This window comes from Xenopus tropicalis, chromosome 10 (assembly GCF_000004195.4).
Source record: "Xenopus tropicalis strain Nigerian chromosome 10, UCB_Xtro_10.0, whole genome shotgun sequence".
In the NCBI taxonomy this organism is placed as follows: Eukaryota; Metazoa; Chordata; class Amphibia; order Anura; family Pipidae; genus Xenopus; species Xenopus tropicalis.
In genome coordinates this window covers 32,781,794-32,806,524 of record NC_030686.2, presented here as the reverse complement: position 1 = coordinate 32,806,524, position 24,731 = coordinate 32,781,794, and the positions used below count along the sequence as shown (strand labels likewise).

Below are 24,731 nucleotides of genomic sequence, written 5' to 3'. Positions count from 1 at the left end.
GGCTGGGAAATATAAAGGAGTCGGGCTACCGACTTGCCAATTGCGCCTATATGTCAGTGGGTGCGCAGTACAGGCAGCTCCCATATGGGAAATCATGTCTCCCACTAATGTTGCAGTGGGAGCTGAGATTTATAGTTTCCCACGCCCAGAGAGCTTACACATGACAGCAGCCCAGCATGGCTACATGATAACAAGCAGTCACTTAACGGGAATCCCCTCTATCCGTCTCCTACCTGCCTCCAGCTCATGTGCCCTTTGTGCAGCGCTCCCAACTTCTCTCCCCGGGCAGCCACACGGCTCACTGTCCCATCCCCTCTGAGCCAAACGTGTACTGGAGCCAGAGAGCTGGGCGGGGCGCATCCGTGTAACCCCTTAAGCGCCGGCATTCCCCGCCCGGAATTACCAGTCTAACCAAAACACCAGGAGGCTGTATACTAAGATTTCGTACTATGAATTCACTGCATTCCCACGCCTATATCACCAGCTATGGCTTACTGAGGCCCACTCACAACAACATAACCGGCACCGGAATCTGCCTACTGTCAGCGAACATAGCCTGTCATACATACACAGCGTACCCAAGAGGGCGTCAAAATAAGTCCCATGGGACATAACCACTCCCCACAGTAGGGGTGAGGAGAGCATTATACTCAACACCCATGTACATTCTGCAGATTCCCATATTTATACGAACCTGTTTAGTTCCATTCCATACCAAATCCTGATCCATAGCTGTAGCGCACAATCATATCTCCGTTTCACTGTCAGCCCACCCCCATCTCACCCTGCACTATTGGTACGCTCCACCAAAGCGACACTCTCCCGGAAGTTGATAGCGTCGCTTAGCAACAGTTATGTCTGCGAACGGGAGGTAAGTGGGAGCTGTTTCTGCACAGGATGAGATTAGGGTGTTCTTTTCCTTACATTCTGTGGAAGGGTGGGTTCATTTTTGTGGGCGAACCCTAAATTCTCCTGGGGTACCTGCAGGAGGGTTCTCTGAATTCTGCCTCAGTAGGCTGTGATCCTTGACTGTGTATTGTTTAAAGGGGATCTGCACCCAAAAACTGATTTCATGAAGATGATGGGATTCCTAGGGGCACATTTACTAAGACACGAATCTGAACCGAATTGGAAAAATTCCGATTTGAAAACGAACATTTTGCGACTTTTTCGGGTTTTTTTTGCGATTTTTTCGGCGTCTTTACGACTTTTCGGAAATTGTCGCGACTTTTTCGTTACCGATACGATTCGCGCGAAAAAACGCGAGTTTTTCGTAGCCATTCCGAAAGTTGCGCAAAATCTGGCGATTTTTTTCGTAGCGTTAAAACTTGCGCGAAAAGTTGCGCCTTTTTCGTAGCGTTAAAACTTAAAAGGTGTGACGTTTCGCGCAAGTTTTAACGCTACGAAAAAATCGCAACTTTTTGCGCAAGTTTTAACGCTACGAAAAATCGCCAGATTTTGCGCAACTTTCGGAATGGCTACGAAAAACTCGCGTTTTTTCGCACAAATCGTATTAGTAACGAAAAAGTCGCGACAATTTTCCGAAAAAATCGCAAAATACCGATCATTACGAAAAAAACGCAATCGGACGCATTCGGCCCGTTCGTGGGTTAGTAAATGTGCCCCCTAGTGTTTATTAGGAGTGTTCATGTGATTCGTTATTGTAAGTTCTATTTATCACTTTACGTTCCCTGGGTCTAACCCCTGTAATAATGTTACAGAAGTCAATTCTGATCTAGATCTGTTAATCAGCTGGCTTTTGGTACATTGCTTCTGGAGTCAGAACAAGCAGCACAGTCAATAGAAATAGTCAAACAGGTGCTGATTATAACAGCAGTTATGTTAAGAAAAAACATTGAAAATGTTTCTTGTATATTGCAAAATTGCATAGAATTATATTTTCCTTCATTATGGACTTTGCAACTAGCATCAGATTTTTTAAGGCTAGGGCTAATGCCACATGGAGTGTATAGAGCAGGCGTGGGCAAACTACGGGCCGCGGGCCACGTCCGGCCCATTGGTCTTATTAATCTGGCCCGCCGACTCCGCTAGTCTTATCACGCGAGACTTGGCGTCTGCGGACTGACGAGCGGAAACGGCATAATGCTGGCCCGGCCTGTCTGTCAGTCAATGTGGCCCTGCCATTGCTTCATTGGTGGCCAGCGGGAAATTTGATAGGTTGCGCCCCGTGCGTCCATACGCACGGCGCGCAACCTTATCAAATGTTCAGATGCAGCGTAGAGCCGTCAACAGGACGCAGACGGAGGAAGTCGCTGAGGCTGCAAGAAGTTGGTGGAGGGGTGGGAAAGCTGAGGGGAGCCGGAGGAATTCGCTGTGAGGCGGGGGGAGCTGAGGGGAGCCGGAGAAACTCGCGGGGGAGCTGAGGGGAGCCGGAGAAAGTCATGGGGGAGCTGGAGGAAGCCACTGGGGGTGGAGCTGGAGGCTACTTGGGGGGGAGCCGCAGGAGGATGCTGGGGGTAGCTGGGGCACATAGGAAGAGGGGGGAGCCAGAGGATACTTGGGGGGGAGCTGAAGTATGCTGGGAAGGAGTCTGGGTGGGAGCTGAAGTATGCTGGGAAGGAGTCTGGGTGGGAGCTGGAGGATGCTGGGAAGGAGTCTGGGTGGGAGCTGGAGGATGCTGGGAAGGAGTCTGGGTGGGAGCTGGAGGATGCTGGGAAGGACTCTGGAGGGGAGCTGGAGGATTCTGGTGGGAGCTGGGGGGGAGCCGGAGGATACTTGGGGGGGAAGGTGGGATCTGGAGGATGCTGGCAAGGACTGGGGGGGGGAGAGCTGGAGGATTCTGGTGGGAGCCTTAGGATGCTTGGGTGGGTGGGAGCTGAAGGATGCTGGGAAGGACTCTGGTGGGAGCTGGAGGACGCTGTGGGTGGGGGGGAACTGGAGGATGCTGGGGGGCCCTGGCTACCAATTTTTTAGGGGGGCCCTGGCTACCAATGTTATAGGGGGCCCTGGCTACCAATGTTATAGGGGGCCCTACCAATGTCTGTGTATCCTATGTACTGATGTAAGGGGCCATTGGGGGGCGTGGGAGGAGGGGGGCCCAGAAAGTTTTGGTGTGAGGGGCCCCGTGATTTCTGATGGTGGCCCTGAATGTGGCCCCTGAGCCAAAAAGTTTGCCCACCCCTGGTATAGAACGTATTTATGGCAAGCCAAAAAACGCTTGCTGAGAATACACTCAAAAATGCCCCTACCTGTACCTGCACCCGAATGAATGGAATATGCTTGGGTGCAGGCACATGTAGCCGATATCCGCCAAAAATGTGAAGTCTTGCATTTTTTCATTGATGTCGGCTACATGTGCCTGCACCCAAGCGTATTCCATTCATAGGCACAGGTAGGGGCATTTTTGAGCGTATAGAGGGTGTATTCTTGGCAAGCATTTTTCGGATTGCTGAGAACATGCCCGTGTGGCATTAGCCTAATCTGCCACTAGGTGAAGTTCACAACCACTGAGGGAAGTGCTTTTTGAATGAGAACTAAATGGTGAGATTTTGCGGGGCAGATTCTCGCAAGCTGAAAAATGCTTGCCAAGAATACACCCTGCTACTGTAAATTTGGCCTACCTTGTGCCTGCGCCTGAATGAATGGAATACGCATGGGTGCAGGCACATGTAGCCGGTATCAAATCACATTTTTGGCGAATATCGGCTACATGTGCCTGCACCTGTGTGTATTCAATTCATTCGGGTACAGGCACAGGTAGGGGTATTTTTGAGCGTATGGAGCGTATATATGCTCCATACACTCCTTAGGAATGTGGATCTGAGCCAATCAGCAGGAATCTGACTCATAGGGGCTGATTTACTAATCCACGAACGGTCCGAAGGCGTCCGAATGCGTTTTTTTCGTAATGATCGGTATTTTGGATTTTTTCGGAAATTGTCGCGACTTTTTCGTAGCCATTACGAATGTTTTGCAAAATGTTGCGACTTTTTCGTAGCGACAAGCTTTCGCGCCGAGTACGAAAGTTTCGGATTCATTCAAGCTTCATTATGGTGACTTTTCTTGGGCCAGGTTGAAGCTGCAGAGTGCCATTGAGCCCTATGGGAGACTTTCCTTGGGCCGGGTTGGAGCTGCAGAGTGCCATTGAGCCCTAAGGGAGACTCTCCTTGGGCAGGGTTGGAGCTGCAGAGTGCCATTGAGCCCTATGGGAGACTTTCCTTGGGCCGGGTTGGAGCTGCAGAGTGCCATTGAGCCCTATGGGAGACTTTCCTTGGGCCGGGTTGGAGCTGCAGAGTGCCATTGAGCCCTATGGGAGACTTTCCTTGGGCCGGGTTGGAGCTGCAGAGTGCCATTGAGCCCTATGGGAGACTTTCCTTGGGCCGGGTTGGAGCTGCAGAGTGCCATTGAGCCCTATGGGAGACTTTCCTTGGGCCGGGTTGGAGCTGCAGAGTGCCATTGAGCCCTATGGGAGACTTTCCTTGAGCCGGGTTGGAGCTGCAGAGTGCCATTGAGCCCTATGGGAGACTTTCCTTGGGCCGGGTTGGAGCTGCAGAGTGCCATTGAGCCCTATGGGAGACTTTCCTTGGGCCGGGTTGGGGCTGCAGAGTGCCATTGAGCCCTATGGGAGACTTTCCTTGGGCCGGGTTGGGGCTGCAGAGTGCCATTGAGCCCTATGGGAGACTTTCCTTGGGCCGGGTTGGGGCTGCAGAGTGCCATTGAGCCCTATGGGAGACTTTCCTTGGGCCAGGTTGGAGCTGCAGAGTGCCATTGAGCCCTATGGGAGACTTTCCTTGGGCCGGGTTGGAGCTGCAGAGTGCCATTGAGCCCTATGGGAGACTTTCCTTGGGCCGGGTTGAAGCTGCAGAGTGCCATTGAGCCCTATGGGAGACTTTCCTTGGGCCGGGTTGGAGCTGCAGAGTGCCATTGAGCCCTATGGGAGACTTTCCTTGGGCCGGGTTGGAGCTGCAGAGTGCCATTGATCCCTATGGGAGGCTTTCCTTGGGCCGGGTTGGAGCTGCAGAGTGCCATTGAGCCCTATGGGAGACTTTCCTTGGGCCGGGTTGGGGCTGCAGAGTGCCATTGAGCCCTATGGGAAACTTTCCTTGGGCCAGGTTGGAGCTGCAGAGTGCCATTGAGCCCTATGGGAGACTTTCCTTGGGCCGGGTTGGAGCTGCAGAGTGCCATTGAGCCCTATGGGAGACTTTCCTTGGGCCAGGTTGGAGCTGCAGAGTGCCATTGAGCCCTATGGGAGACTTTCCTTGGGCCGGGTTGAAGCTGCAGAGTGCCATTGAGCCCTATGGGAGACTTTCCTTGGGCCAGGTTGGAGCTGCAGAGTGCCATTGAGCCCTATGGGAGACTTTCCTTGGGCCAGGTTGGAGCTGCAGAGTGCCATTGAGCCCTATGGGAGACTTCCCTTGGGCCAGGTTGGAGCTGCAGAGTGCCATTGAGCCCTATGGGAGACTTTCCTTGGGCCAGGTTGGAGCTGCAGAGTGCCATTGAGCCCTATGGGAGACTTTCCTTGGGCCGGGTTGGGGCTGCAGAGTGCCATTGAGCCCTATGGGAGACTTTCCTTGGGCCAGGTTGGAGCTGCAGAGTGCCATTGAGCCCTATGGGAGACTTTCCTTGGGCCGGGTTGGAGCTGCAGAGTGCCATTGAGCCCTATGGGAGACTTTCCTTGGGCCGGGTTGAAGCTGCAGAGTGCCATTGAGCCCTATGGGAGACTTTCCTTGGGCCGGGTTGGAGCTGCAGAGTGCCATTGAGCCCTATGGGAGACTTTCCTTGGGCCGGGTTGGAGCTGCAGAGTGCCATTGATCCCTATGGGAGGCTTTCCTTGGGCCGGGTTGGAGCTGCAGAGTGCCATTGAGCCCTATGGGAGACTTTCCTTGGGCCGGGTTGGGGCTGCAGAGTGCCATTGAGCCCTATGGGAAACTTTCCTTGGGCCAGGTTGGAGCTGCAGAGTGCCATTGAGCCCTATGGGAGACTTTCCTTGGGCCGGGTTGGAGCTGCAGAGTGCCATTGAGCCCTATGGGAGACTTTCCTTGGGCCAGGTTGGAGCTGCAGAGTGCCATTGAGCCCTATGGGAGACTTTCCTTGGGCCGGGTTGAAGCTGCAGAGTGCCATTGAGCCCTATGGGAGACTTCCCTTGGGCCAGGTTGGAGCTGCAGAGTGCCATTGAGCCCTATGGGAGACTTTCCTTGGGCCAGGTTGGAGCTGCAGAGTGCCATTGAGCCCTATGGGAGACTTCCCTTGGGCCAGGTTGGAGCTGCAGAGTGCCATTGAGCCCTATGGGAGACTTTCCTTGGGCCAGGTTGGAGCTGCAGAGTGCCATTGAGCCCTATGGGAGACTTCCCTTGGGCCAGGTTGGAGCTGCAGAGTGCCATTGAGCCCTATGGGAGACTTTCCTTGGGCCAGGTTGGAGCTGCAGAGTGCCATTGAGCCCTATGGGAGACTTCCCTTGGGCCAGGTTGGAGCTGCAGAGTGCCATTGAGTCCTATGGGAGACTTTCCTTGGGCCAGGTTGGAGCTGCAGAGTGCCATTGAGCCCTATGGGAGACTTCCCTTGGGCCAGGTTGGAGCTGCAGAGTGCCATTGAGCCCTATGGGAGACTTTCCTTGGGCCGGGTTGGAGCTGCAGGGTGCCATTGAGTCCTATGGGAGGCTTCCAAAATCATGCTAAGTCTGAAAGTTTTGCCCGCAGCTTACGAGCGCTCAATACGAAAAAGTCGCAACAAGATACGAGCAAATCGTAAGTCGCAACTTTTCGTGCAAGTCGTAATGGTTACGAAAAATTCGCGTCAATTTACGAAAAGTCGTAACGGCGACAAAAAAAATCGCAAAAAATACGAAAAAGTCGCAAAATGTTCGTTTTCCAATCAGAATTTTTCCAATTCGGATTCGTGGGTTAGTAAATCAGCCCCATAGTCTTACTAACTGAGCATGTTCACTTGGTCTGCATGTCTGTGCAGGAGTGAGGCATTATGGGAACTTTCTTTACACAGCTCAGTGTTTTTTCTTCCTGTTTGCCTTCTGATCCTCTAAACAGGTGAAATATGGGGAGACTTAAGGGCACTATTAAGAGAACTGAAGGTATGCCTGCAGGTTGGGATTAACTATTTATTAGCCTTTCCTTCTCCTTTAATCACAGAATATACAGAATATACACTGCTGACTCATTTATGAACTATGAACAGAAAATATGAGACCATGCATTTCTCAGATAACAAAACTGTTGCTTTTTATATCCAGAGCTGGAGCCCATCATTAACTGACTGGGTAATGATAGCTAAGGTAAATGGCACATAGCCAGTATGCAGACAGATGCTTATTAATGAGGATAGGTATGCTGGTAAATAAACAATGTTATGGACATTGCACGATCAGCAGCCTCCCAGGGTGGCAAATTGAAACAGTGTGCAATAATGGTCTCGTGCTGCCTGTGATTTTAAAGTAATTACTAACACACTGTTCTCATTATTCTGCCTGCACTTCAACATTAACTGCAACTTTGCATACAAGGTGGTGCAAGAGGGAGCGGGGTTTTGCCTTGGTGCAGTGTTGCTTAGCAGCTAATCAGCAATAGTAACACAGTAAGTTAGGTTGAAAAAAGACACATGTCCATGAAGTTCAACCTTTTATGCCTAACTGCAAGTTGATCCAGAGAAAGGCAAAAAAAAACCCTACTGAAACCTCTCCAATTTGGCACAGAGGGGGAACAGATTCCTTCCTGACTCCCCTTATATATTTATACATAGTTATCATATCACGCCTTAAGCTTAGTTGCCCTTCTCTGTACCCTCTCTAATTCAATAATGTCCCGATTGAGCACTGGAGACCAAAACTGCACGGCATATGCTAGATGGGGAAGATTAACCCCCTCCTCCAACAAATCTATGCCCCTTTTAATACAGCTCAAAACTTTGTTTGCCCTTGTAGCTGCTGCTGCCTGGCGAAAATGAGTAATATTTTGTTTGGTATTCAACCAAATCTCTTCTTTCTGTTCAAATGATATATATTAACCTCAAACATTTGCAGGAACAAGTCATGCATTGCTATTTATTTTATATTTAGAGGTATACAGTTCACATCAGGTGAATAGTGGTGAGTGAAACTAGCCTGCTTTGCCAAAAAATGTGTGAAACCATGGGAAAAAATTAGCAAAATGGCATAATTTGGCCAAAATGCACTGGAGTCAATGGAAAGTTTTAATGACATCGGAGTTAAAGCCTTTGTAGCTCGGCAGTAGCATATACATTGCCCTACCTTGTTAGAGAAGCTCCTTTCCATTATATCTAGTATAAATAAAGCTAAAGCAACTGGACTTGTTAAGTAATCATTGAAGACGTTTCACAACTCATCCAAGCAGCTTCCACAACTGAAGAAGCTGCTCAGATGAGTAGTGAAACGTCTTCAATGATTACTTAACAAGTCCAGTTGCTTTAGATTTATTTATACTAGATATACCGTGACCTGGATGAATGGAAATCTTCATAGTCCTTTCCACTATGCTACAACTGTTCTTCATAGTGCAAAAGGCCCCCTGTTGCCAATTAGTTACTAAATATTGGCCGTGCATAGTGTAATCCCTGGTTGTTTTGCTTCTGGTCCACCTCCTATCTGTCCCAATCCCTCCCACCACTCTGTACCCCCTCCATCCCGCTCATCACCTCTAACAGTGCCTCCCACCATTCTCTGACTGCTTTGGCCACCAATGTCATAATCCTGTCTCCGTTGTCCCTTATGTCAGCGTTTTTCAACCACTGTTCCGCGGCACACTAGTGTGAGATGTTGCCTGGTGTGCCGTAGGCAGGGCCGCAATTTTTACCTTTAATAAAATCCGGGCCCTGTCATTGGTTGCGCCCCGTGTGTACGGGTGACGTCAGTACGCACGGGGCGCAACGTTATAAAAGGGCCTGTGTGCGGTCGCGTGCAGGCAGAAGTGCAGAGGCGGCACGCGTGAGGGGAAGATGCTGCTGAAGCCGCCGAAGAGCAGAAGTAAAATGCTGCTGGGCACCAATGTATTAGGGGGGGCCACGGGGCACACTGACTTATGGGGGCACTGCTGCTGGGCACCAATGTACTAGGGGGGCTGGCTCTTGGCACCAATGTACTGGGGGGCACTGCTGCTGGGCACCAATGTACTAGGGGGGCACTGCTCTTGGCACCAATGTACTAGGGGGGCACTGCTGCTGGGCACCAATGTACTAGGGGGGCACTGCTCTTGGCACCAGTGTACTAGGGGGGCACTGCTGCTGGGCACAGAGTTAAATTTTTTAACATTTTCTAATGGTGGTGTGCCTCGTGATTTTTTTCATGAAACAAGTGTGCCTTTGCCCAAAAAAGGTTGAAAAACACTGCCTTATGTCACCTATCCACCCCCCCTGGGTCGGCTCCCTGTTTCCACATCATCAGCCTTTAAGGAGCCAATAAAAAGTTGGCAACCCTACAAACAGGCTGCTTGGACAGCTCCTTAGAAAGACAAAGAAGGCCCAGGAGGGCAGTCTCAATTTTAACAGCTTAGCCCACAGTCCCGGAAAAAGATACAATGTTTCTCAAACTTAATTGAAAAATAAGCTTTTGACAGAGAGCCCAGAAAACGTAACAGCCTATACCTGCACTTAGATACAATTGTAACTAATAAGCTAATCTGAGACTTTCAGCTTAAAGGGCAATTTCACCTTTTTTTTAGCAAAACTGTAATAACACATAAAAAAGACCCCAAAACCCCCAGAAATTTGTTCAAACTTGAATAAACTTTCAAATTGTGTAAAATGGGAGTGGTATTTAGGGGATGTGGTTGCAAAAATGGTCGTGGTCAGAACATTTCTTTTTGTCCCTCTTTGCACTTTTCAAATGTTTGGAGGTATGTAGAAGTCAAGGGGCACATAATAATCACAATGGCTTTTCTCTGCATTTTTTCCCATTTTTTCTGAAATTCCAGAACAGATTTGTGTATATATTTGCACTGGCAAATCTTTGAGTTTCGCTGGGAAACAGGACCAGGCGATAAAAGTTCACTCATTCCTACATTTAAGTTATTCTCCTGTTTAGACATTAGACACTTTGTTTAGAATTTTCCTTGTAATATGACCATAGTTCTCCAGTATGAAGTGCAAGGTTTTAATGTAGAGAATATTTGCACTGCCACACTCACAAATAAAAGGATTTATACCAAACAAGTATTGATTTAGCGAGCAATTAATGTTTTTCTAGTGAGCTACCATGTCTGACAGACTCTTTAGAAAAGTCTCCAGCATTCTTCCCATTGCTTTACTTGGCCACAAGATGGCACTTTTTGACAATTGTTTTTGATGGTTTACACTGTAGGAGAAATGACAGGTGCTTTCATACCTATGAATAAAAATACATAAAAGTCAATAAGACCCCCACGTGGTGCCAAATACTCTATACCAATGGCAATATGTGGGTTCTTGCAAATGACAGAGGGGCTGCTGTAAGATCCCATAGACAGTCACTATTTATTGGGCTGATGGGGGAGCTTGTTGGGCCTCTGTGTACTTGAAATGCCAGGGCCTATTTTGGATCCCAGGCCAGACCAAGTGAAATCTACTATTTAATATTACAAGTTACATGGCAACCGCTGGGTTTTTCTCTTTAATAATAACACAATACCTTGTATCTGATGGCAACTAATAGTCCCGAAAAAAATAGACAAGAATTAGCACTATAAAAACAATTTATTTCAGCACTTGGACCCCTCCTCCAAAACAAAGGGATTTGGGGGAGGGGTTTCATTACATCAATTTGGAAACTAAATAGCTCCTTTTTTTGTTTATCTTACAATTGCTTATAAATGCTGACTGTTTATTATAGATATGGAATTAATATGCTATAATAATGGAAAGAAAAATAAAATATTGTGTACTGATGTTCCATAGCCCTAGATCTGGAGCAGAAGATGTCCCTGATACAGAAGAGAAGCCACAGGCCACAAATAATGCGGTAAGTAGGCTCAGGTTTATATACAGAGCTGCAGATATTTAAGGAATACTGTCACGGGAGACGCATCAGTTAGAATTTCTCCAGCAGAATTCTGTATTGTAATCTGTTTTTCAAAAACGCAGATTTTTTTATACTGTATTTAATTTTGAAATTTCACATGGGGCTAGCCATATTCTTCATTTCCCAGGGTGCCACAGCCATGTGACCTGTGCTCTGATAAACTTAATCGCGCCGCCGCAATTTAAATTTTTATACTTGAACCAATAAACATATACTTTTTAGTTTTTAGAAATATTGGTGTGTAGGCGCCATCTCAGGTCACTGTGCCTGATCTTGTGCTATCAGAAAGAGCCAGTACTTCACCATACATTTGCTTTCAGATAAGTTATTGTTTCTCCTACTTAATGTGACTGGAGGAGTCATGGTTGGACTTGGTGTTATTCTCAAATCTACTACGAGGTGGGGCATGGAGGCATTTTTAGCAATGCAGGTGTCAAGGAGCTTTCTACTTGTTCTGCTGATCTGCTGTTGGGGGGGCGAAAGGAGGGGGGTAGCATCACTCTAACTTGCAGCGCAGCAGTAAAGTGTGACTGAAATTTATCAGAGCACAAGTCACATGGCGGAAAAATAAGAATATGGCTAGCCCAAGTAAAATTTCAAAATGAAATATAATCCAAACATTTATTTCATCAGTTGCTGCATTTGTGCACTATTCATCAGAAAAACATGGGCAGGGGGCACTGGCGTTCAGTGGAAGTACACAGAAGTAAAAAGACGTTCCCTGTTTGGGCTTTGCAAAGTATATAATGAGACACTCCCCATTCACCCTTCATTGTGACTGTTTTGTTAACAGAAGTCCATTCTTCTTAACAGGCTGCAAGTGAAGACATATCTGTTGCAGAAGGAGAACAACCTCTTTCACCAAAAGCTTCTGACACAGATGAGGCAATGATTACCAGCAGTCACAGTGCGGTCCCTAACTACTTTGGTGACATTACCCAGAGGTCAGCCCTGTCTCAGGATATGGAGCAACTTGAAGAATCAGGTATGAGGGAATATTTTGGACATTTGGATGCAGAAATATAGAAAGTTGTTATTGTCCTATAATTTTTCCCACATTTTTACATTTATTTAGGCATGCCTTTGTAGCAAGTGTAGTGTCTTTTGCAGTCAAGAACTATGTAGGCCTGTTTGTAAGGACTGACACTAAACCCATCAACCAGGCAATTACAGAAAACTGCCCCTGAATGGATACTACCCCTTAAAAATAACATTTTGCAAAATAACATAAAAATGGAATTGGTTGATGGGGTCAGTGACCCTGACAACTAGGTAGTATTTTAAGCAGAAAATGATGTCTGATAATTTAGTTACATAAATGGATAAGGTTGAAAAAAGAGTCCATCAAGTTCAACCCTTCCAAGTGAAACCAGCACAGACAAACATTAACAGAATCTTCCATCACAACATCACTGGGAAGGGCATTCCCCAATATCACTGCCCTCACCGTGAAGAACCACCTACGCTGCTTCAAATGAAAACTCCCTTCCTCCCTACTCTAAAGGGGGGGCCTCTGGTGCTCTGGTCATTTTTATGGGAAAAAAAGAACATCCCCATCTGCCTATAATCCCCTCTAATGTACTTGTACAGAGTAATCATGTCCCCTCGCAAGCGCCTTTTTTTCCAGAGAAAACAACCCCAACCTCGACAGTCTAACCTCATAGTTTAACCCTTCCATCCCCTTTACCAGTTTAGTTGCACGTCTCTGCACTCTCTCCAGCTCATCAATTTCCTTCTTAAGGACTGGAGCCCAAAACTGCCCCCCATACTCAAGGTGAGGCCTTACCAGGGACCTATAAAGGGGCAAAATGATCTTTCATCCCTTGAGTCAATGCCCTTTTATACAAGACAGCACTTTATTTGCTTTAGTAGCCACAGAATGACACTCCCTGGAATTAGACAACTTGTTATCTACAAAAAAACCCAGATCCTTCTCCATTAAGGATCCCCCCAACTCACTAACATTTAGTGTATAACTTGCATTTATATTATTTCTACCAAAGTGCATAACTTTGAACGTTTTAACATTGAACCTCATTTTCATTTTGCTGCCCAGTTTTCCAATATTGTCAAATCGCTCTGCAAAGTGGCAGCATCCTGCAACTTATAATTTTGCACAATTTAATATTGTCAGAAAAATAGAAACAGTACTTTCTATGCCTCCAGGCCATTAATAAACAAGTTATAAAGCAAAGGCCCAAGAACTGACCCCTGGGGTACCCAACTAACCACACTGGCCCAATTACCATTTACCACTACTCTTTGTAATCTATCCTTCAGCCAGTTCTCTATCCAATTACAAATATTATGTTCTAGGCCAATATTGCTCAATTTTAGCAATAACTTTCTGCACGGTACTGTATCAAATACTTTAGCAAAGTCCAGGTAGATGACATCCACTGCCATCCCAGCATCGAGGTTCCTGCTCACCCCCTCATAAAAGGCAACTAAATTAGTCTGGCAAGATCTGTTACGCATAAGTCATGATGGCATAAACTTATAGTATTGTATTTGCAATGTATTCAAGTTCCCTAATAACCCCTTCCACAAGCTTTCCTACCACTGATGTCAGACTAACAGGCCTATAGTTTTCAGACTACATTAGTAATTCGCTAGTCTCTTGGCACCATGCCAGACCTCAATGAATTCTGAAAAATTTAGTAGAGAAGTTTCACTTAATAAAGGCTAACTGTACCACCAATGTAACTAAAAAGGCATAAAGTCTGCTCAGGTGCAGTAACCTATAGGACGTTTGCTTTTAAACAGGTGACCACCAGAAAAAAGCTACATGCTGATTGGCTGCTATACGTGATTAGACCTGTATCATCAAACTTTGCCACTTTTAATCAAATAAACTTGTTTATTAGAATGTATTAACTGTAAACTTCCACTTTTAGCAAGAAAGGTCAGACACATTAAAAAAGCAGCTAGATACAGCCACATGAGCCTCATAATCCTTCAACCTGTATCCATTGTATTCTTCATTGGGAACTTTTCCATCCTTGTTTACCCAGGTGAAACAGGAGTGGTGGGGTCATCGTCCTATTCCACTTTTCATCAGTTTGCCATGCAGATGGGAGAGACTGATGATGAGGCAAATAACCAAGATTCAGATGACCCAGTAGGGGAAGAGGAGACAGCTGAAGAGGAAGAGGAAAAGAAAGAATATGATGATAAAGAATCAGAACTGGTTGTCCTGGACCCAGACCATGTAAGAGCAAAACCAAAATCCAGTCTCCTCACTTGGATGAGTTGCCCTAGCTTTTCGCTATTAACTAAATTATATAGTTCTTTGTAGTCAATGCATTCTTTAAACATGAAAAGAAGACAGTAAAACTGGCAGTATGTTACCTAATATCAGAATTGGCAGAGATTTCTTTGCTGCTGTGCTACTCTCAGTAGTACATTTGTTGGAAGTTATCACTTCTACACAAAGTGGGCTCTGAGTGTGCTGGCAATTGAGCCAACTTTCATTTTAAAAATATGCCTCTGAGTGTTGCAAGGCATCTTGCAATACTATTAAAATATAATATAGGCAGTCGTCTGCCAGAGGCTTTTTGTATGGTGTAAAACTGTGTTTTTAATTTGCCCATCATACAGTATTACCTTTAAGTCGAATAATCCCAGGTGTATGTAAGTTAGGCTTAATTTAATCAGGAAGAAAATGATATAATGGGTTAAAATGTACCTAGTATAATGTTCCCATAATCATAAAAACCGGTTAACAAAGATATTACATATTATATAGAGAATATATATGGCTCAGAAAACATTTTAATTGTTTACTTTCTTTTCAACAGCCTCTGATGGGAAGATTCCAGACGGCTCTCAAGACCTATTTAACAAAACAGATCAAGAGTCTGGACCTAGAGTTGCGTGAAATGGTACGTGCATGGGAACACTGAATCTATAGCAGAGATATTCACAAATTCATGCACAAATTCAAATGAAGGCTTTATGGGACTCTGGCATTCTATATTGAATATATTTAATGGAGTTGGGGGTGCAGTTAGGAGGTGTTAAGGGTGTCCAGGTATGAGAATACTGCCTTGGGAGTTGTGGTTGCAGAGAATATTTTACTAAGGGGGTTAGGGGGTTGCAGGTATGAATGCATTGCAGTCTGAAGGTGGAGGAATACTAAATCTTTCTAGGGTGCAAGTATGAGAATACTGTTCCCTAAGAGGAAAAGTACAGTGCAGAAATGAGGCTACAGAATGTTGCTAGAAGAGCAGAGAGCATAGGTTTGAGGATCGCTAGTGGAGTATACTCCCAGTATGGGTTATTGGCTTTCAATAGGGAGTTGGAGGGGGATATAGGGGTTACTGACTTTCTCTAGTTTAGTTGAGGGAGTTGCAGACCTAGGATATTAAATTAATCTCGTGGAATTAATTGAGCAGTTATAAGGGTAATGAAACTTTTAAGTGGAATTTAGGGTTTAGGTATAAGGGTATTTCATCTCTCAATCTAGGGGATAGGAAAGGAGCTTAGAAGGAGTAGAAGAAGGTAAAGACTGAAATTATAAACTATATCTGTAAACCAAGTTTCATAATGTATAGTTAGCTTATGGTCTTTCTAGAAGTGCAGTTGCACCGACACACCCACTACCTCTCCTTTAAAATACACCTAGTCCTTGGTTCAGAGGATCAGCCACCTTGCTATCAGGTCAGCAAAATGTCAAACCAGCACAAAAGAGCAATTTCAAGCGAGTTAACCCACTGCATGGTTTATTAGTAAATGCAATGTTTCGGGTGCTCGGCCCTTCATCAAGCGTGGGGCTTGCAAACATTTCAGGGCAGAACTTCACCTCATTGTTTCTTTTAGAAATGTAAGTAAAGAACAAGGAATTGAGGTAACAAAGTTAACACCCATCTGTTCAATAGACCTTGAAACAGTTATCTTACAATTATTACAATTATTATATTATTTATTTTGTGTATTTTTAGACTGAATCCATGAAGAATAATAAGAAAGAGCGTGAGGATCTTGGCATGTTTCTGTATGGGGTGCAGCAGGAACTGGCTCGCCTGCAGATGGGACTTGAAAAGCAGCATGACAAACATTCACATGTCTCTGTCCAACGCCGTCAGAAAGAGGATGAGCTGGAAACAATAAGGAATTTGTACAAGAAGACCCATCAGATCACAGACACAGAGCGCAAGAAAGGTGAGTTACCTACTGTGCTGTATGAAAGCTTATACAATAACAGATCATCGCAGAGACAATGTGTAGCACCACAAGGGGGAACTGTAATGAAGCTTACCTTTCTAGATAAAGAAAAGGTTTAACACGACATACTTCTCTGAAAGGTTTTCAGAACTTAAAGGTCACATATCTAAATTCTAGTTACTGGCCATCTGGCTAGATATATATATACTATTTTGCACTGTTAAACAGTCTGAGTATTGTTAGGGTATCGTGATTGTGAGCCATTATTTTTATTTCTTTTTTTAAAGATTTTATTTAACTTTTACAGTGAAGGGAGCAATACCCAAGGGAAAAGGAAGGGTGGAGAGGAGTAAGAGGAGAAAGAAGAGAATAGTTGAGAAAGGTTGAGCTAGGGGGGGAGGTAGAGGTGAGACACACCATTAAACAAGACACACGTTATATCACTAGAATAATTGTAGGTAGTACAGTCTAGCAGGAGATTATAATGTTAAAGGAGAAAGAAAGGCAAAATGTTAGGCACCCCCAAGTGATTTAATCGCCTACCTTTTACCCCGGGCTGGTGCCCCTGTTAGGAGAGAACAGCACCAGCCCAGGGGTAGCAGCAATCGTTTCCCCCTTCCTGGTTCCCTGCAGTAGAGTGAATAGTGGAACTTTAACAGTGATGTCGGCTTTTCACTCTACTGCGCATGCACCGACCGCTCGCATTTTCGGAAAGGGAAGCTGGAAGGAGGAAGCACTGCTCTCCAGGTACCCCGGGCTGGTGCTGTTTTCTTCAAACAGGGGCACCAGCCCAAGGTACAAGGTAAGCAATTAAAGTCACTTGGGGGTGCCTAACATATTGGCACCCCCAGTGACTTTGCCTTTCCTTCCCCTTTAAGCTTTATGTGATGCCCAAGAGACATAGTTTAAATGACAATATACTGGTTAATGCCAGCACAGTTTCTGCATAATGTAACACCCCACACCATCATAGGACATACCCAAATTACATGACACCTAGGTACATCAGAGACAACTAGGTACATTCTAGCTAGCCTGAAATTTGTAACTTTCCTTCTCCTTTAATATAGCACTACTGCTGCAATGTAGCTTACCATCTAAAATTTCTATGACAATATGGTTAGTTTTAGCAGGAACCAGTACAGATCCAGTTTCCAACTGTAGATGTTGAATTGTCACTTGATGTACATGAAATCTTCTCTTTTCTAGTATCCTCCATGCAGACAGAGGTAGAAAATTTAGCACTGAGGCTTTTTTATATGGAGAATATGAATCGGGATGTGCGTTCGGACATTAATGTAATGAAACGTGCAGTGCAGAAAGCAGAGATGGAGAGGCTGCAAGCAGAGGTGGAGAAAAAAAAACAGGTACATCAAAATTATAAACCTTTTGCTCTATTACGTTTTACTTGGCAGTGTTTAATTAACATACAATAAAGTTGCAATTTAAACTTGGTCATCCAGTAATGTGGGTTGGACCACAGTTATCTACAACTATCTGCGTGACATAACAAGCAATAGTATACCTGCACTATATTAAACTGTTGAATGGCTCTATATGTGTTTCCTAATCACAGATCTTGAGTAGCAAACACTGATTTATGATCCTTTGAATATCATCTTCGGTAAAATTGGTGGCAGAAAATAAAAAAGTCAGTTCCTGGATCTCTGAAGAATAATAAATCGGTGTCTTACTATCTACATTTGCAGGCTAGGAAACATAGCTTATATGTTATCATTATTATTCTTTATTTATGTAGCACTATTTTACAATGCTTATAATCATTCCTGAATTTGTGTAAAATAAATTAGCCCAATTTCCATATCTTTTCAATTCTGTACCATTTGCACCTCTCTATCAATCCATAGGATATTTTTGTGGATCGGCTTACCTGTGAGGTGGACCGTCTTCGTGAGCAGATTGCCCTTTATGAAGCCCAAGTCTCTGCACAGAGAGAAGACACTAAGGCTGCAAGGGAGACAGTAGCAGAGGTAGTGTTTATATCCACTCGCTACATGCAGTTCACTGAGAAGAATGTATTCCTTTAGTTCTTCAAATTCATGTTTCCAGTTTACTTGCTATGGCAAGTGATATTATTTTCTTCACCTATTTAATTTCATGCACTTATATCTAGGCCTGTATGGAGATTGAGGCCATTGCTGTAGAGAAGAAACAGCTTATTCAGCAGTGGAACAGCAGTCTGATTGGTATGACAAGACGAGATGAAGCCTATGCTGCCATTCAGGAGGCTTTTAGGTATGCCTTTAACAGAAAGTGTTCTAGCAGTCTTCTATTTAAATATAATACTATTTGTAAACCAAGGATTCCATGATTATGGCCAGGAATAGGCAATGCTAAGTTACCACATAAAATGTACCACACTACCCCACATAGTCAGTGTTTCAATCCATTTAAAAGATGTTTATTTGAGGTAAGGACTTTGCTCAGGCTAGTCAAGTTCTTTCACTGGCATCTCAGCAAACCAATTCTGTAAAGTCCTCACTTTGTTCATAGGGGCATTATTGTGCAGAGGAGAACCTGTCTCAAACTATTGTCACAAATTATTAATATATAGTTGTTAAGAATGCCCTTGTATGCTGTTGCCTTAAGTTTTGCATTCACTAAAGCCAAACCCAAACCATGAGAAACTAAACTTTACAGTCACGTTTTGGCAGGTAGGGCTCTCCTGGCATCTGCCATAACCCACACTAATCTGTCCTACTGTTAGAGAGACTAGTCTGCCATGATTCTATTGAGAATTATACAAAGGCTAAAGGCTGTGGCCTTTAGATCACTCCAGCCAGTGATTTGCATTGAGCATAGTGATGTTAGACTACACACACATGAATATACATTTAGATACTGTCCATGCACTCCTTCTTACACAATCTTTTTCCCAAAGTCTTGCTCAACAGGAACTCCTCTCTATAGACGCTGAGATTGAAGGCTGTAAGAAGACAATTACAAAGGAGGAGGAGAGAAATGAGCAGCTTAACTTCATGTTGAACCGTGCAGAAAGTGATGCCGCTATGAGCAAGAAACAGGTCGCTCAGTCTCTTACTAAGCAGGAGGCATTGCGCCTGGAGTTCAGCACATATGCACGTACATTGCAGGAGACTGAGCAAGCGATAAATAGGGTCGCTGTTGTAAGTGCTTTTAAGATTTTTTTGGTGTCCGTATTCATCTGGAAAGGATTATACATGGCTCCTTGTCATTTTGTTGCATAAACTTTCCTTTGGCAAAATAATTGGTCAAATAATTTTACTCTACAAAATATTTACTTTGTCTATGTTTAAGGAGCGGTCTGGGTATGTGAATGAAATCACAGCTATGCAGAAAAAAATTGAGAAAGAATCTCAGGTGAAAGTGAACCTCGAAGCACAGATATTGGCAAAGCTGCAAGAGAAGATGACATCTGACAAGGCAGCCAAATATTCCTCTCTCCTTGCAGCCAAGCTGCAAAAGCAAACGCTAGAATTGGTACGTAAGGTTTATGAAATATGTGGGCAGTATCAGAGATGACATTTTTGAATGATGTAGATCTTGCAACCCTAAAGGTGGCAATACACGGGCCAATTCTAGCTGCTGATATCGGTCCCTTAGACCGTTTTGGCAGCTTATCTGCCCATGTACGGGCAGGAATGACGGGTCTGCCCGACCAACATCTGGCCTGAAATCAGGCAGATCTCAATGGGGCAGGTTTGAAAATTAGTCGGATTGTGGACCTCATTGGCTCGTTGATGCAGTCCCTGAACCGATGGACACCTATACCCGTAGTTATAATTAGCCTGATATCGCCCCACCCGTAGGTGGGGATATCGGAAGAAGATCCGATCGCTTGACGACCTCACCAAGTGAGCGGATCTTAGCATGTATGCCCACCTTAAGACAATCTGTATGTGTTATTAATTATCTGACTACAACCAAGCCTTATCTCATTCTCTTTGGTGGAGCCAACCAGGTTACATTTTTTATTCTATTGGAGAGAGACAAAATTCATTGTTAGTTGCAAATTGTGGATGCCCTGTCTTTTCTTAAGACCTGCTGACAAATAGGCTCAAAAAATGTTATTGTGTGTGTTTATATAAACTGTCCTTATTCCCATAAAATTCAAATGTGACTTTATAACAAATGTTTGCATCCACCAATCCCACAGGAAATTAATTGTTCAAAGGTAGAAAATGAAACAGCTCAGATCTCTCTGGAGATCAACCACAGCTTGTCACGTATGAAAGCTCTGCAGAAGACTCTGGTTGACTTGGACAAAAACATTGAAGACACCAATGATCTGATTTCCCAAAGTCAGAATGAGATAACCAAACGTACACTGGCAATTGAGAGGAAACAAGCCACCATTAATTTATTCAGCAAGCAAATAGAAGCCACCATCGCACAGACTGGGGTAAGTGAAAAATAGTTTTTTCTCATCCTTTCTAGAATCTATAAATCTGAAAAGGTTAATAAACTATACAGTTTTCTTAACTCTATGAACAGTATTTTTTACCTGGCAGTATGTTGTACAGCATGTTGTGATTTTTTTGAGCTAAGCTTGGTAATGGCCAAGAAACTTACTGCAAGAAAGTTTCCAAAAATGATCTTTAGGGTAGCAATATGGCTCCAATAAGGGCACAGCCTCACTGTTGTACTGACCCTTCCATTTTACAGGGGAAAGAAGTGGGACCATTGGAAATCCAAATCACTGCATTGACCAAGCAGATCGATGAATGCAACTCAGAGATCATGTCACTCCAGCAGTACTGGCTGCGACTACAGACTGAGATGGTGAATCTAACCAAGCAAAGGGAAGAACAGGATGCGTCTGTGGAAATGCTGAGGAGAGAACTTACTATCCTACAGCAGAAGAAAATTCGTACTGAAAGTAAGTTGTGCCACAAAAGATCACATCCCTATATGTACAGATTAGTACCACATGACACTCAAAAATAACAAACATACATGGATATAGACATGGCTTACTGTGGAATAAGTGCAGTTCTCTACCGCAGACTCTTTTAGGCTTCTATTGTACTCCACTGCTTAGTTCACTGGGTGTCTCACAGCCCGCTTGTTATTGATAATGCTTGGCTTCAAAGATGGCAGCCGCAATGAACAAGAAATGTATTAAAAGATCCACACCTGTTATAAACATATTTAATAATCTCAGCTGTAACATGTATTTTGTTCCACTCAAAATAGGATTTGGATTGTTTCTTAGGGTGACAGGTCCCCTTTAAAAAGGTGTCTAGTAACATGCTTACAATCTTGTATTGCTTTCCTATGCCTGTTCTCTGCCATTTTTATTTCTGTTGTTCTAGCAATTTCACACCATCATTTATCAAAATCATATCTCCAAGCCATTATATTTTGCTTGGATTTTAACTCTAAACTAAAATGATAGGATGGAATAATACAATCTGCAACCATAATTAGAAACACCATTTTAGTAGCAAGGAAAAACTTTAAAATAAAAATACACAAGAAGGGGCAAAAAATTAAAAAAATGGATCATCCTGACACAGTATTGAATAGTGTGTTCATAATATAACAGCTCTATAACATTCACTTTTCTGCAGATGAAATAGAGCAAGAAAAGAACGAACAAAAAGATATTGAACATCATATGAGGAACCTGAAAAATGACATGGTTCGGCTCAACATGCTGCTTAGCAAGAATAGCAGCACTAAAGAACAGCTCCAGCAGAACAACCAGCTGATGGAAAGCGAGTTCATGCGCTCGCTTCGTGTAAGTGCTAACTAGGGATCCTTCCTTCTGGATGCCTTATGGCAAAAGGTAATTGTCCTATGTCTGCATTTCAGGAGGCAGAAAGGGAGTCTATAGAGATGCAGGAAAATCTACGAAACCTTCAAGAAGAGAAGGAAAGAATTCTTCACAGCCTTGTTGAAACAGAGTGAGTTTATTGCTTGAAAGCCATTGGGACTGCATTTTGGTTTTTACAAAGAGAAAAGGCAGAATATCTTCACTACAAGTAGAGATGGCAAACATACATATATGCAAACACACAGATCTAATCTGGCCGGTTGAAATATATATTTTCCAAGGTATCTGTACACTTGTCTTTCCAACATCTCATTCCATAATCGAGGGTATAAATATATTTAGTCTGCCCTTTGATGTTTTAACCTTCTAATCCTTCGGAAAGGCATACTACTAGGTGTATATTGTTAAAGGGGTTTGCTGTAATTAAGAAAGGAGAGCATAAATATGGTTGAGCACTCATTATGGTCTATCAGGCCTGGTGTTCCAGTTCTTTGCACAAGGTGTTCTTTTGGGTTTTCAACAGGACTCTGTGTAGGCAAATTAGGAAGCCTGAGAATGTAATTGTACACTGTAGTATTATGGCTTGCTTTCACTAGAACCAGGGGGCAGTAGACTATTAAAAACAGCTCAGACCATTATTATTGCATTGCATATTCTGGAAGGTATTGTTTCTTGGTATCTGAGAAACACAGGCCTTTCCATTACGTTCTAGATGGTGGGACACGACTCATGTCTTTATAGGAAGCATTTACACTGCGTTGTAGTCAAATGGAAGCAATCTTTACACTACTCTAACCTTCTCTTGGCATTGCATTTGGCAGTGTTAGGCTTGTGTGTGGCAGCTCATCCATTAAAAAACATGGTTACAAAGAAGTTCATGTGCTGTTACTATTATAACATCCAGGGACAGTTTGGAACTTAGCAGTGTGTAAAACATCTAAGTAGAATTTTAGAAAGGCTATCTAGATATTTTAGGCCGCATAGTGTGTCTTTATACTGTTGGCAATACAGTAGAACCCCAAATTGTACCCCAATCTACAGCCCAATAGATGATAAATCAAAAGTTGTAATAAGTCTACACATTCCATGCATCCAGACTTGATGGTATCACAAAAATCCCCATGATTATCTGTAACCCTTTCTTGGCACACTCACTTAATTTGGGCTGTATATACAGATTTTTGTGTTCTCTGTGAAATATAGATACTGGGAGCTGGGAAACAGCGCATTGCCTCCACCTAGTGGACACTGAGGAGCACACCTCAAGGGACTTTCCACTAGGAATAATCACACACAGTTTTGCTGCAATACAAAACTTTATATTTTGAAATATAAGGTAGAACAGCTTTAGGGATAATTGATAATCCTGTCCTGAGGAACTTGTGTAGTCTATCCACTGCTGGCACCACCTCTGTAGGTGCCCAGTCCCAACTTGGATGCTGATAGACCCCAACCCTTAACTCAGTTTAGTCCCCCCAGGTAGCGCTACCTGCCCCAGAGTACCTTGCCCGTTGAAAAGGGTGGCTGCTCCCACGTAGCAGGTAAATGGGCAATACCTGTTCACTCCAGTGGACACACACAGAGGACTTTATACTCCCTGGCAGCCCAGCAGACTTTTATTCTTTCAAATCTGAACACACCACACTCTGTACTGGCTGCTCACTCTGAATCTCTCTCTCTGCACTGGCAAACAACAGCAGGGGCTCCCTTTATAAACTTCTGGGCCCGCCCCTAGATTTTTGGCTCCAAACCTTATGCACACCTCTCCCAGACATGCACTGGGGCATCCAGCCAATCAGGTCCTTCCCCAGGCTGTAGCTATGCTTGATGATGTCACAGACTGAGAAACAGGGGTCAGGGTTCTCTGATCCCCTACATATCCATTCACTGAATGTTACCACACGTGTAAATAAAAGGAAGTTATATTCCTACATTTCTGTTTGTAAAGGCATCAGATCATGTTGTGGGAAAAGAAGATCCAGCTGGCAAAGGAAATGCGAAATGCAGTGGACTCTGAGATTGGGCAGGGTGACATACAAGCAATGAAAGCTGAGATACATAGAATGCAGGTACAAATGAAGTGGGAGTTTTGCAGAAATGAGAGAGCAGAGGATTTGGGGTTTGAATTGTATTTATTAAGTAATTTTGTTGCAATACGTGGTATGTACAGATAAGACACTCGCAGCTAATGAAACAACAAGAGAAGATGATTTGTGACATGGAGGCTGTGGTATCTCGAAGGGAAACGATTGCAAGGAGGGGACAAGGACAAAGTGAGAAGAATAAGAAGCAGTTAACCGTCAGTGACTTTCGTAGGAAACTACAAGACTTAAGGAAAAAAATAAAAGAAATTCAGAAAGTGAGTATTGAATTCGAAATCCCTAATAATAGCACGGCTCTTTGTTATGTTCTCATCTTACAGAGGTGATATATTGATATATGCTTTCAGAGCTGTACACACAGCTCAATGCAACCCTTGTCTGCCGTGGGTGGAGTATTGGGTGAGACCACTGATTAGTTTGTGTTGTACCACACAGAACACAGAAGAGTGCACAGACACCATTGCTGACCTAGAAGACACCCAGGAGTCACTCACTGCAGCCATTGCTGAGAAACAGCACAATATCTCCACTATGAAACAGGATTTTAGTTCCACGGCGGCTGAAATAGAACAGCTGCAGGAAAAAAAACGACAGGTAACACTTTTAGAGACTCTTTTCCAGTAGAATGGGTGATCAGCATATATGGTATGTGGGTATATATATTTCACCTTGGCAATTGTACTAAGCAGAACCTGCCTTTCTGTTC

At 44.1% G+C, this 24,731-nt stretch overlaps 1 protein-coding gene and 1 long non-coding RNA gene across 4 annotated transcripts in view; one reads left to right on the top strand and one right to left on the bottom strand.

Moving 5' to 3' along the window:
• The first annotated feature begins 692 nt into the window (after positions 1–692).
• The window catches only part of LOC108648942 (coiled-coil domain-containing protein 40-like), a 24,872-nt gene continuing 833 nt past the window's right edge, over positions 693–24,731 (top strand). The window contains exons 1-18 of the mRNA XM_031894494.1: positions 693–871; positions 10,855–10,918; positions 11,792–11,963; positions 13,993–14,189; positions 14,779–14,862; positions 15,922–16,141; positions 17,354–17,511; positions 18,013–18,135; positions 18,279–18,400; positions 19,047–19,290; positions 19,442–19,624; positions 20,301–20,546; positions 20,810–21,023; positions 21,718–21,887; positions 21,962–22,053; positions 23,872–23,992; positions 24,094–24,282; positions 24,461–24,619. Of these exons, the coding sequence (XP_031750354.1) occupies positions 855–871; positions 10,855–10,918; positions 11,792–11,963; positions 13,993–14,189; positions 14,779–14,862; positions 15,922–16,141; positions 17,354–17,511; positions 18,013–18,135; positions 18,279–18,400; positions 19,047–19,290; positions 19,442–19,624; positions 20,301–20,546; positions 20,810–21,023; positions 21,718–21,887; positions 21,962–22,053; positions 23,872–23,992; positions 24,094–24,282; positions 24,461–24,619 (2,775 nt within the window). The 5' untranslated portion in view covers positions 693–854. The remainder of the gene's footprint in view (positions 872–10,854; positions 10,919–11,791; positions 11,964–13,992; positions 14,190–14,778; positions 14,863–15,921; positions 16,142–17,353; positions 17,512–18,012; positions 18,136–18,278; positions 18,401–19,046; positions 19,291–19,441; positions 19,625–20,300; positions 20,547–20,809; positions 21,024–21,717; positions 21,888–21,961; positions 22,054–23,871; positions 23,993–24,093; positions 24,283–24,460; positions 24,620–24,731) is intronic.
• Positions 13,819–24,731, bottom strand: part of LOC116407966 — a 24,425-nt gene continuing 13,512 nt past the window's right edge. The window contains exons 2-5 of one of the 3 annotated variants that reach the window (XR_004220647.1): positions 18,036–18,112; positions 17,239–17,481; positions 14,222–16,077; positions 13,819–14,118 (exon numbers count right to left, since the gene is read on the bottom strand). This is a non-coding gene — a long non-coding RNA (uncharacterized LOC116407966). Of the gene's footprint in view, positions 14,119–14,221; positions 16,078–17,238; positions 17,482–18,035; positions 18,113–21,121; positions 21,281–24,731 lie in introns of all 3 variants that reach the window. The other 2 variants (XR_004220648.1, XR_004220646.1) reach the window with 2 other exon arrangements.